General features: G+C 35.2%; 1 protein-coding gene and 1 long non-coding RNA gene across 2 annotated transcripts; both read left to right on the forward strand.

The window, feature by feature from the left end:
• Positions 1 to 341: 341 nt before the first annotated feature.
• Positions 342 to 7,412, forward strand: ghitm (growth hormone inducible transmembrane protein). The gene is made up of 9 exons (XM_066693214.1): positions 342 to 459; positions 1,568 to 1,724; positions 1,976 to 2,078; positions 2,774 to 2,885; positions 4,652 to 4,793; positions 5,409 to 5,517; positions 5,950 to 6,138; positions 6,381 to 6,552; positions 6,785 to 7,412. The coding sequence occupies exons 2-9, from the start codon at positions 1,593 to 1,595 to the stop codon at positions 6,867 to 6,869; spliced, it is 1,044 nt and encodes a 347-aa protein (XP_066549311.1). The 5' UTR covers positions 342 to 459; positions 1,568 to 1,592; the 3' UTR covers positions 6,870 to 7,412.
• A 1,898-nt stretch (positions 7,413 to 9,310) lies between these two features.
• Positions 9,311 to 11,508, forward strand: LOC136716144 (uncharacterized). Its single transcript, XR_010805124.1, has 3 exons — positions 9,311 to 9,487; positions 10,139 to 10,198; positions 10,917 to 11,508. It is a non-coding gene; the product is annotated as an uncharacterized LOC136716144 (long non-coding RNA).
• Positions 11,509 to 11,879: the final 371 nt, after the last annotated feature.

Raw genomic sequence — 11,879 nt, forward strand, 5'->3', positions numbered from 1 at the left:
TATATTACTACTTCGATTACTAAAGCTGATATTAGCCTGCATATTTCTACTATGCAAAAAATACATATCCTATCCTGTAATGTATCATGCAAAAAGTCACATTCATTCAGACAATGTATTTTCATATACTTTAAATTCTAATTGATGTGCTTTTGCATTTATTGGTATGCTTATTGATTTATAGCAGACATATATTTTAAATGTCTCCTTTATGCAGTATATTATTAGTAAAGTAAACCGACAAGTTGGAAAATACTACTTGAAAAACGACCTGCTGTGGTTCGGTGAAGTTAATACAAGTGAAACGTAAATACGTCAAATCCCACAATGCAACGCGTTGCTGTCGACTAGATATGACGTAGTCACTAGGAACTTTCAGGAAGGTTTGCTCTCGGTTACATCAGGTGCAGATAGTTTATACCGCACGACGTACAGCACTTATCAGCATCAGACATTAAGGTAAGACGACCAAAGGCAATAACTTATTTGAGGTCATTTGTTTAGATTTGCATGATAATAAATTGTACTGTAGCGGCTGTATACTCTAATGTTGTCGTCTTGTTTATAGCGTGGAAGTCGTGCAAATGCACACTGTGGTGTCCTTCAGTTTGGCCTAAACACAACTGGGATTTTCTGTTTGTTTTGTTTTTAAACATTTGATCTGTGTCAGTGTCCAGTACTTCAGTATCACAGACAATCAAACACGTTTTGGCAAAAATGGCATCACAGGAGTCTAATGTGACGTTTATTTTATTCTTCAAAAAATATACATATACCGATTCACTGTGTTAATGCTGTATAAAAACGTAAATTAGACAATGCACGTTAATCAAGATAATTTGTGTCACGCAATAGAGCTTTTCTATTTATCTCATGTATGCACTGTTTTCTCATTACGTTTTCGATTGATGATACAAATGAATCACGCTAAATAAATCTATAAATACAACTATATGGTTTTCTTAACCAGCAAACTGTTAAACAAAAACACACATATATATATATATATATATATATATATATATATATATATATATATATATATATATATATATATAATGTACAGATTGCATAATGCTCAAACAGAGTATTAGATGTATACAGAGAATGATCTGGAACAGATAATCATTGCACAGAGAGGTTGAAGCCGAAATGTACATTTGAAAGAAACTAATACTGCAATAAGGTGTATGTGTGAATGTAATATGTCTGCATTGATACACCTATCTAATTCGTGTAAAATTATGCTGATTTAATTTGCAGAGCTGTATTTTTTTGCTTCTCTACCCGTTTACCTCCAACTTCTTCACATAGACTGATGTGTTTTATGTCACGATGGGAAAAGGGTGAGAATTTAGGAATCGGATTAGCTTGGTGGAATTGCAATTCTACGTTAAATGCAGTTCTCAATAGAAGTCTTATAATGTTTATTTGTTATCATACCCTGTTTATTTTAACAAAATATTGTAGAGGTATTCATAATACAATCCTGCACAATAGCACTCTACTGCTGTTTTGCTTTATTTGATTGTTTGCCAAGTCTGTGTATGATTCATGTTTCTTGCAGATTTGTCTTCCTGTACCTGAACACAATGCTGGTGGCAAGGCTAGCATGTCTGCGCAGTTTGTCCAGCGCTGGGCTCCGCTCTGCGCTGGTCCAGGTGTCTCCAACACTGAGGAACTCGAGTATGAAGATAGGTCAACCACTACTGAAGCCCAACCAAGTGAGACCTCTAGCACGCTACACTTTAAAATGATTTAATGTTGTATTCTTCTTCAACACCAAATACTGTCCATTATTTCTTTATTGGGATTAGCTGTTATCCTTGCATATGAATTGTGTAGTGACCTTTTTTGTAAACATGTATTCCTGATTTGCATTGTTTAGTTTTTTTTCAATTCAAGTCTTCACCTTCACAGATGTTTTCATGTAAAATGCATCAGTGCTTTTGCCTATTTTGTATTCCTTCACCAGGGATATTCAACAAAGGCCAGATTTGCATTACGGCGAAGCAAGTCTGCTAAAGACCAGATCAAAGAGGCAGCTTTTGAACCAGCAACAGAAACTGCAATTAAAGGTACTGTGTTCTTAATTGTTGTTTACATAAATTATATCTACACATTAGCGATAATACAGATATAGACACACAAGTCTGCTCACCATAAGCCATGTAACTGCCTAAGCCATACTGTTGATACCAATGTAATCAGTTAAATTGATGGTCCCATGATACATAAACTTATAGGACTCATGCCACACAAATCCTGTATCTTCTACCACCTTCTCTACAGTTCTCCCAGCAAAAAAATAATGCAAGATTATTCTCAGTTTAAAATATCACCAGCAGTAAATCTTTTGTCAGATTGTTTAGCTTTGATTTACTGCAAATTATGGCATGTTCGTGGGTCTGTTCACCTACTTAATTTATTTTTAATTTTTTACATTCATGCATTTCTGTATTCATATTTAGAAAACAATATATTTTTGGGATTCCTTGAATTATGATTTTGCCTTCGAACAACAACAATCATTTCAAATGTAATATCATGTTCAGTAACCCCTTTTGTGTTTGACAAACGCTGTATGATATATTCATATTAATTCCTATTGTTCGATTGAGAAACAGATTGTGGATTCAATACTTGTGGAAATTGAGTTAAAGGATGAACTCATTAAGAATTCAAATTGTGCGTAATTGGTTTTGGACGTTGTGCTGAAGCTTTACACAAATTGTAAAAAAAAAAAAAAATGACCCGTTTAACCTTTTTCCAGTTGACAACATGGGAAGAATAATTCTTGCTGGTGGGGCTGCTGTAGGCCTTGGAGCTTTGTGCTACTATGGACTTGGGATGTCAAATGAAATAGGTGCCCTTGAAAAATCAGTGTAAGTGATCTTAAATAATGTTTAGAAGACATTTTCAGGTTCTATATTTTACAATATTAATACGAATAATACATCCCCAATTCTGAAAAAGTTGGGACAGTATGGAAAATGCAAAACAAACAAACGAGTCATTGGAGAATTCAGTTCACCCTGTACTATATTGAAAACACATTAACACATTATTTGATGTTTTACTTTGTGAATTCTATTTATTTTTTTATTTATTCATTTCAAATCTGGTGACTGCAACACACTCCAAAAAAGTTGGGACAGTGGACTGTTTACCACTGTAACATCACCTTTTCTTTTAATAACACTTATTAAGCGTTTGGGCACTGAAGACACCAGTTAGTTAAGTTTAGCAAGCGGAATTTTCCTCCATTCATCCATTATGCATTTCTTTAGCTGCGCAACTGTACGGGGCCTTCGTTGCCTTATTTTGCGCTTCATAATGAGCCACACATTGTCAATGGGAGACGGGTCAGGACTGCAAGCAGGCCATGTTAGCACCCGCACTCTCTGCTTACGCAACCATGCGCTTGTAATCCGGGCACAATGTGGTTTGGCGTTGTCCTGCTGGAAAATGCAGGGACGTCCCTGGAGAAGACGACGTCTGGATGGCAGCATATGTTGCTCCAAAATGTGTACATATCTTTCTGAATTAATGGTGCCTTCAAAGATGTGTAATTTACCCGTGCCATGGGCACTGACACACCCCCATACCATATGTGGCAGGGTAGCCAGTAATGGAGGCTTGGAGACAGACTAAGGGTAAACAAAAACCAGACTTTTATTAAATGAACAAAATAAACCGGCACGAGGGCCAAAAAAAACAGTCCACAAAACAGGTAACCAAAAAGACACCAAAATACCCACAGGCTAGTCAAAGGACTTCACTGTGTAAAAAGAACACTAAACAATACCACAAGTCCAAACAGAACAGCACACACCACAGGGCAGGTTTCCTCCCACACCCAACTCTCCAACGCCTCCCTAATTGGAGGCTGAGGCCTCCTTATATAGCAGGTGGCTTGGGTTGATTGACCTTAATTGATCAATCACCCCAGCCACCTGCAGTCCATGAGCATGCAGGGAGGGACAATTAACGCCCTCCCTGCCACACATGACAGACGCTGGCTTTTGGACCTGATGCTGTTAACGGCTTGGATGGTCATTTTCCTCTTTGGCCCGGAGAACACAACGGCTGTTTTGTGCAAAATATAATTTGAAATGTTGACTCATAACGGTTTTTAAGACAGTGACGTCTGAGGGATCGGAGATCACGCGCATTCAGAAGTGGTTTTCTGCCTTGCCATTTATACACCGAGATTTGACCGGATTCCTTGAATCTTTTAATTATATTGTGCACTGCAGAAGGTGAAATCCCCAAAATCCTATCGATTTGTCTTTGGGGAATGTTGTTCTCAAAGTGTTGGATTATTCGCTGACGCATCTGTTGGCAGATTGGTGGGCCTCAACCCATCCTTGCTCTTGAAGGACTAAGCCTTTTTTCGAGGCTCCTTATATGCTATGATTACACGATTGCCTTAAAAAATGTATATGTTTTTTGTTTAAATACAAGTCAAAGTACATTTTCAAATCACTCCTCTTTGTTTTTATTAGCATTTTCCATACTGTTCCAACTTTTTTTGAATTGGGGTTATATATTTTTTGGGGTGATGGTGGTTTGCTTATCTTTATGATGAGGTGACTATATACCTTTTAATACATCATAATTATATATGTGTCTCTGTATTCCCTCACAGCATCTGGCCTCAGTATGTTAAAGACAGAATCCACTCTACATACATGTACCTGGCTGGGACTGTGGGGCTCACAGCTTTATCTGCCGTTGCTGTCAGCAGAACTCCTGCACTCTTGAATCTGATGATGAGGGGCTCCTGGCTGGTAAGAAGCACCAGTCTGTATTACTTCACATATATTTATTTGTTTTCATTTAATGTCATCATTTAGCTGCAGGAAAAATAACACTGGTTTAGGCTTCTTTGTTATAGTGATAAAATATTTATTTGTCATTTTAATGATGTTTTGGTTTTTATAAGCGAATATAGTTTTATTTTCAATACATATTCTGTTTTTTGTTAGAGAGATCTTTGTAATTAAATTAAATACATTTTGTGGAACAAATGTCATGATCAAGTGTTAAAACTCAATCAGTATTTCATTCTTCACAAATAAACAGGTTTTACAGCAAACAACCTACTGGCAGATATGAGCTGTAGGTTTATGTATTTCCATATATTAATATTTATAAAGAGATGTTCTCTTTTTAATAATTATATTAATTTAATTATGCCTATATTTAAAGATTTAGGATGAAATGTGTATCACTGTACTTCCAGATAAGAACCGTTTTTTAACTGTTTTTTCTACTGCATATTTGTTTTCTTTTAAGATTGAAAAGACAGTGTAGATTAGTTTTCTCATACAGATTTAAGGTAAACTATAAGAAGGCTTGCCTTGCTTTCATATCTGTTATAAATGTTTTCTGTTTGACCATAGGCTATGGGTGCAACATTTGCTGCCATGATAGGAGCAGGGATGTTAGTCAGATCAATCTCTTATGACGAGAGCCCAGGTCCCAAACACCTTGCCTGGATGATGTATGCAGGTAAATGTTTATGTTTTTAATATAGTGTTAATGCCGGTGTCTTGTATTACTATTAAATATATAGGGTCCAATGGGTCCAGATGTCTAATATTTTAACTGGAAAAATAGTCAGTCCTGTTTGTGGAAACACTGCATTTGAATGATTTAGATGATACTCACTGCTGATCAAAGAGAGCCAAAGTGATGATAAGACTGAATATCAACAGGGCATTTAAATATGTAAACTTATCTGCCACAAGGGGGCAGTAACATGCTTTTGAAAGAACCAAGTAGGCTACATATTTAGGCATGTGTGGTACAACATCTCTGCCAGAGAGAGAGCCAAACCTCGCTCTCTGAGTTCACACTTTTAAATGGATGTCGTCATTTCCATCTCTTGTATTACTGACCTGCCTTGGTAATGAATCTGATTTGTTCTCTGTTTGAATGCAGGTGTGATGGGTGCAGTTGTGGCCCCGCTGACACTCCTGGGAGGCCCTCTGATCATGCGTGCCGCCTGGTACACTGCCGGCATCGTGGGGGGGCTGTCCACTGTAGCGGTGTGTGCACCCAGTGAGAAATTCCTCAACATGGGGGGTCCCCTGGCGGTGGGCCTGGGTGTGGTGTTCGCTTCCTCCATCGGTGAGCCAGCTGTTAAATAGTTCACCATGCCATAACTCACCCAACATTAAAGATAAGGGTTACACATTTACTGCATGTTATATTAGGCTTATTGACAGTGCATAAACGGATTCTGAATGTGGTTGAGCTGTGGATATGAAAATGTACGTTTTGTTTTTTGTGTTGAAAACCTTCACAAACCTGAAATTCGCTCTCGCTGACATTGCAGTTGAGTTACACACAGCGTCTGTCTGTCTTTCCAGGCTCCATGTTCCTGCCTCCTACTTCAGCCTTTGGCGCAGGTCTCTACTCTGTGGCAATATATGGTGGCCTGATCCTTTTCAGCATGTTCCTGCTATACGACACCCAAAAAGTGATCAAACGTGCTGAATCTTACCCCATCTACGGAGTTCAGAAATACGATCCCATTAATTCGTAAGTATTATCGTCGTTAATTATATTGAAACATACAAATGTGAGAAATTATGTTGTTAAATGATTGATTGTGTTAGCCGAGATCCTCCCCAAGATTCAGGTAGATTGTGAGTTTAATTGAGAAGAAATGTTGAACTGAGCTTGTAATGGAAGTTTGAAAAAACAAATATATTAATTAATTAATCAATCAGTCAATCAATCTTTTCTCCTTTTGTTCAACTTTGAACTCTAGATGCATGGGAATTTACATGGACACTCTGAATATCTTCATTCGAATGGTGACAATTCTGGCTAATGGAGGCAACCGAAGAAAATGAGAATCTTTCACCTGTTTTCTGGACTGTTTGGTCTTTCTGCATAATTTGCCATGAGCTTTAATATCTAAAACTGGTGGACTAAATGCCTACAATTGGAGGACCGAATACAAATGTCAAAGTTCAAATATTTAACATATAAATTGAAGTAGTTTTTTTGAAGCGTGCATTATTATTCCTTTTCCACGCGGTGTGAATTGATACGTAAAATAAACATTACATTACTTCGAAGAAAAACTATACATTTCCATTTGCTTTGGTTAACATGATAGTTATGAGAAGTTTAAATGATGAGGCATATATTTCTGTTACTTATTTCTTGGGATGATACATTGTTAAACAAATGTTTATGTATTTTGAAATATTTATATTTTATCAGTCTCTTATGTTTAAATTAAACACCTGAAGAGTTGATTTAAAATGTTAATTCCAGTGGCATTTCTGTCTTTCACTTCTGCAATATAGAATTACCTTCAACATGAATAGTTTGTTAGCTTGGTAAAACATCATTTGTAAAGTTACGGCCCATTAAAGGAATGCACTTCAGCAAGTGTTTTTTTGTTTGTTTATGTGGTCAACCCCAATGTTTTCATTCATTTTAAATGTTACCCATTCATGTATTTGTGGGTTGGGCTTTATTTATCGAAATGGAACAAAAAGGTTTATAATCTTTAAAAAGGGACAACGCTACCATTCTCAATTGTTAATAGACTATATAAGGTCTGGCCTTGTTCTGTTATGCTAACACTGACAAAGAAGGGTAAAGGTTCAAGGTAATTGATCCACATAATACTTTTTTCCTTTTTCTTTTCTTTCCAGTCCACTGCAGTTCTTGTATAGGTATTGTAAACGCTGCTTTATCAGAATCTGGCGTGGTAGGTTGTGTATGTTATAGACACACACATTCACTATTCTCATTACAAATGTACTAATGTGTGAAATTACGTTAAAATATTCATAATATTAAATCATTCTATTTTTTGTTCATTACTATATTCATAAGCTGTGTAAGGGAAGTTCTCTATCTACAGTATAATTACAGTAACATTTTCCATTTTCCATTCACAAAGATGAAATCAAACTATTGTTAAGCCTGTGACGGTATCTAGCCAAGGGGAGTAGTGTTACAGTCCCTAACCAAATCCTTTACCAATCCTTGGACTGTGTGATTCAAAATCAATTGATGTTATTTACAGGAAGGTCAAGTTATGTGTATTTCCCAGCAGTAGCTGTCTGCATTTGCGTTTAGTTTTCTTTTCTTTTGTCGTCATATAATAAGTGTGCTTTGTAAGCGTTCGCACCAGACTCTATTAATAATTAAAGATACTCGGGAATTTCCGTATGACTAATCTGTTTTTGCTTGACAAGTTCAGATTGAATGCCTGTTAAACAAACTTGATGGTATCAAATGTGGATATTTTTATTTTATTATTTGGCTAATGCCTTTATGCATGGCAATTTTAAAGATATACTATACAGTATAATCAATAAATAATACTATAGTTAAACCCTATAAAATATAACAAGTGAATATGGAAGGATGAAACACTAATAATAGTAACATTTCTGACAATTGAAAGTTACCAATTATTGATGGTAATCATAGCTTTTATTGTGAAGTATATAAATACTGGAATGTTATAAGTAAGTAAGCTTTCGGAATTTAATTATTGTTGATAATCTATTTCTGCATCACTGTGTATAATTACTTTCATGTTGTTTTGCTTAGTTTTTTTTTTTCTTTCTAAAATATTTGCTTCATCATTTGCCCCCAGTAAATCCTCTTTCAGCATACTATAGCTCCACTTCCACTAGTTCACAGGAATACGAGTCTGTGTCATGAAGAATTGGGTCACTGTTTTAATCTTGTCATACTTCTATTGTTTTTTTATTTTTCAAATCTGCACAGGGAATAAAAAAGAATGGCCTCTTAACGAAACCAGTGTGGTTTACTCTTTACAAATAATATTTTAGGTTTAAAGGCCCTATATTACAAGAAAGGGAGTATAATACCGTTTAAAACATATCTTTGTTATTCTGCATCAAATGGTCTCAGTATGGTAAAGGAAATGAAAAACACCAACACAGTCAGCAATACGTTAATATGAACCCTTTAAATCTGCTCTAAGTCTAAATAATGTCAACCGTTTTTAATATATATATGTTATTTATATTTGGAATAGTCAAAACACTTGGGGGTTCTTAAATTCCTCACTGTAATTAAATAGTGTTTACTGTTACAATAGTTTTAAAATCATAAAATAATATGAAGTATTCTAAAGTATATGTCAATAGGCAGAATTAATGTTTTTTTGCAGGTTCCGTGTCTTTTGGCAATAATTATTTACAAAGTGCTTTTATCTGAGTCTATTGTTCCCTTTGTGTTAGTCATACTTCGTCATCCAGGTTTGAAGGGCGCAGCATTGGTTTTGGAAAGAGAAATGCTATATCCATCAATCAGAAGTGCCCGGCTACGCCATAAACGAAAACTGAGTAGATAACTGTAAGTTGCCGTAAAGTTCAGAGTTTTGCTGGCACTCCACTTGACAACATGAGGAAGCACACTCTCTTAGCCCTGGGGCTGCTGCTGATACTTTGTGTCGCTGTACTTTCCTCTGATGGTAAGAACAATTTAACTAATGATGAAGTAAAACCATTAAGTTTCAGAGACGGGTGCTTGTTATGAATTGTACTTACATAATGTATTTTCTGACTTACGTAATAGAATGTAATTGAACAGCAGCATTTATTTTCTAATTAAAAATTAGTACCAAGCACCACATCTTTGCTAATGTGATTTATTTGCTTCTTGGATAAAAAAAAAAAGATCATACATTATTTAAAATTCCAGAAATAACTTACAGTATATAGCACACATATCCAAAAATAACATGTATAACACACATAATCTATAGGATACTAATAAACTTGTAGACAAATTAATTGTTTAATAAAAGTATGCCATTCATTGAACTCTTAATTGTTGCATTAATAAAAGATAAATGATCAATTTGTAAAGTTTATACTGTATTTATTTTTCCTCCACATACATCCACAGTATAGACACATCCATATTTTTACATTTGTTGAATACTTCAATATTACTAAACTACAATGATTTGCCATACAATGACAGTATAAACATATTTTATTGTTTGTTTGTTCGTGTTAAAAGTTAAAAACAATATAGTATCTCTGAAATAATATTTACCGATGTATTGTAATTATTTGTATTGTTGTTTTTGTATTCAACGTTCTCAATTTTTTTTTAGCACGTAAAGCCAGAGCTGCTTGCAGGTGTTTTCTGAAACATCATGTGAAACATCCTAAAGGTAAAACTTTATATATATATTTTGTATTATTGTCATTCTCAGTTAGTTGCATTTTGTGCATAAACCTCTGATTAATCCTGGCTCAAGAAGCACAAGCATCAAATCAAAATTGTCCCCTCTAGTCTTACTCTATCAATGAATAGAAAATTCAAGTTGCACAATGGGTTATAAAATATCCAAAAAACTTTCCACACGTTGCCAGAGGTATCTGGATTTTGAACACACAAAGAAAAAGGTAATGTAATCTGTTTGTCTGAATTTTCAGCATGACCTGGGCAGTTGTACATAATATTGTATTGCCTTACTTTCTCGAAGTTTAAACAAAGGAGAAAGAAACGAGAGAAATACAATTTGAAAATGCTATTGGATTTCTTTGCTTCTTTTTATATACAGGTGATCACCAGGTTACTCAAGTAGCATTCCACAGCCATAAAGATTATCCACAACATTTATGATGTTTTAATGTTCTTATAATGCTTTAATCTCCTCCGTTGTCCAATCATAATTTTAACTGTCACTGTTGTAATGATTTCTTCCTACTTTGTTGTTTTGGAAGACGTCTGCAAATACTTTTTTGTTTAGTTTCCTTATTTTCTCAACCTAGTGAGAGTGGTTTTGCCTGTGAGTGTATCAGAATACAAAGTGACGACATGTAATTAAATAAGGTAAACTTGCAGTTAATAATACACATGTGACTGAATAACCTCCTCTCGTGCAGGAAACTACAGACACAAGAAGCTCTGCAAGAGTCCCTTTTCCTGCAGAAAACACTACCCGAACCTCCCGAACATCCCGATCCCTTCTGAATAATCCGCTCCTCCAAGCTTGTCTCACAGAGTTGGAAATGGATGGACAACATTTAAGGCAGAAAAACCCTTGCTTGATGTTTAATCCTGTTAACTTGCAAAATTAGACTACTGCTGATGCAATTAAATACTGTACAACCAAATGTCAAAAATATACTTAACTTAAAAATACTTAACTTAAACATAAAAAATAATGTGCCATAGGGGATGTCTTGTGATCTTTATTCTGACCACAACAAAGATGTAATGTGTACAGTGATAAAGATGACAATTTTTGTGTACTGGATGAGATTATTCAAGCTCTTAAAATGGCTTCTACATGAACATTTCACACACCATCATGTTGCTTTTTAAGTAGTAAATGATTATAACTGTATCTTGGTAATGTAATGCCAGTCCAAGAGACTCCTAAAGCTATGCAATGCTGTGCTGTTATGTTGCTTTGCTAGTTGCATAAACCTCTTTTTAATGCACTGAATTAAATACATCAGCATGTTTAATATCCTTATGTCTTTATATCTGTGCGTGTTTGCCCAGTGCACTTGGACCTATATAACACACCCGCAGTACCCTTGTTCAAAACCCAGCATATTTATACATCTTTGATGTCATGACAAATATGGGTTGTTTAAACGTGTAATTCAAAGATGTATGTAAAAAATTGTAAAACAAACCTCAATACAAATTACACGTAACTACACACATAATAGTAAAACAAAACTAGTTGGAGGAGGAGGAAGATAATTCAATCGGCAATTAACTGTTTTAAGGTGAGTACATTATTATTAACAATAATATTATATGAGCTCAGCATAGGCTGCTCCCTCTAGTAGCTGTAGATCACATCTGTCAATCTGTCATTAATTTGTTTTCCT

Source organism: Amia ocellicauda, chromosome 20 (assembly GCF_036373705.1).
Source record: "Amia ocellicauda isolate fAmiCal2 chromosome 20, fAmiCal2.hap1, whole genome shotgun sequence".
Lineage (NCBI taxonomy): Eukaryota > Metazoa > Chordata > Actinopteri > Amiiformes > Amiidae > Amia > Amia ocellicauda.

What these genes read in the sequence shown, in the direction of transcription:
- ghitm (XM_066693214.1), top strand. Translation starts at nt 1,593, where the DNA reads ATGCTGGTGGCAAGGCTAGCATGTCTGCGCAGTTTGTCCAGCGCTGGG. An exon ending in GGTGCCCTTGAAAAATCAGT is followed by an intron (nt 2,886 to 4,651) that starts GTAAGTGATCTT and finishes ATTCCCTCACAG; the next exon opens with CATCTGGCCTCAGTATGTTA. An exon ending in TGATGAGGGGCTCCTGGCTG is followed by an intron (nt 4,794 to 5,408) that starts GTAAGAAGCACC and finishes GTTTGACCATAG; the next exon opens with GCTATGGGTGCAACATTTGC.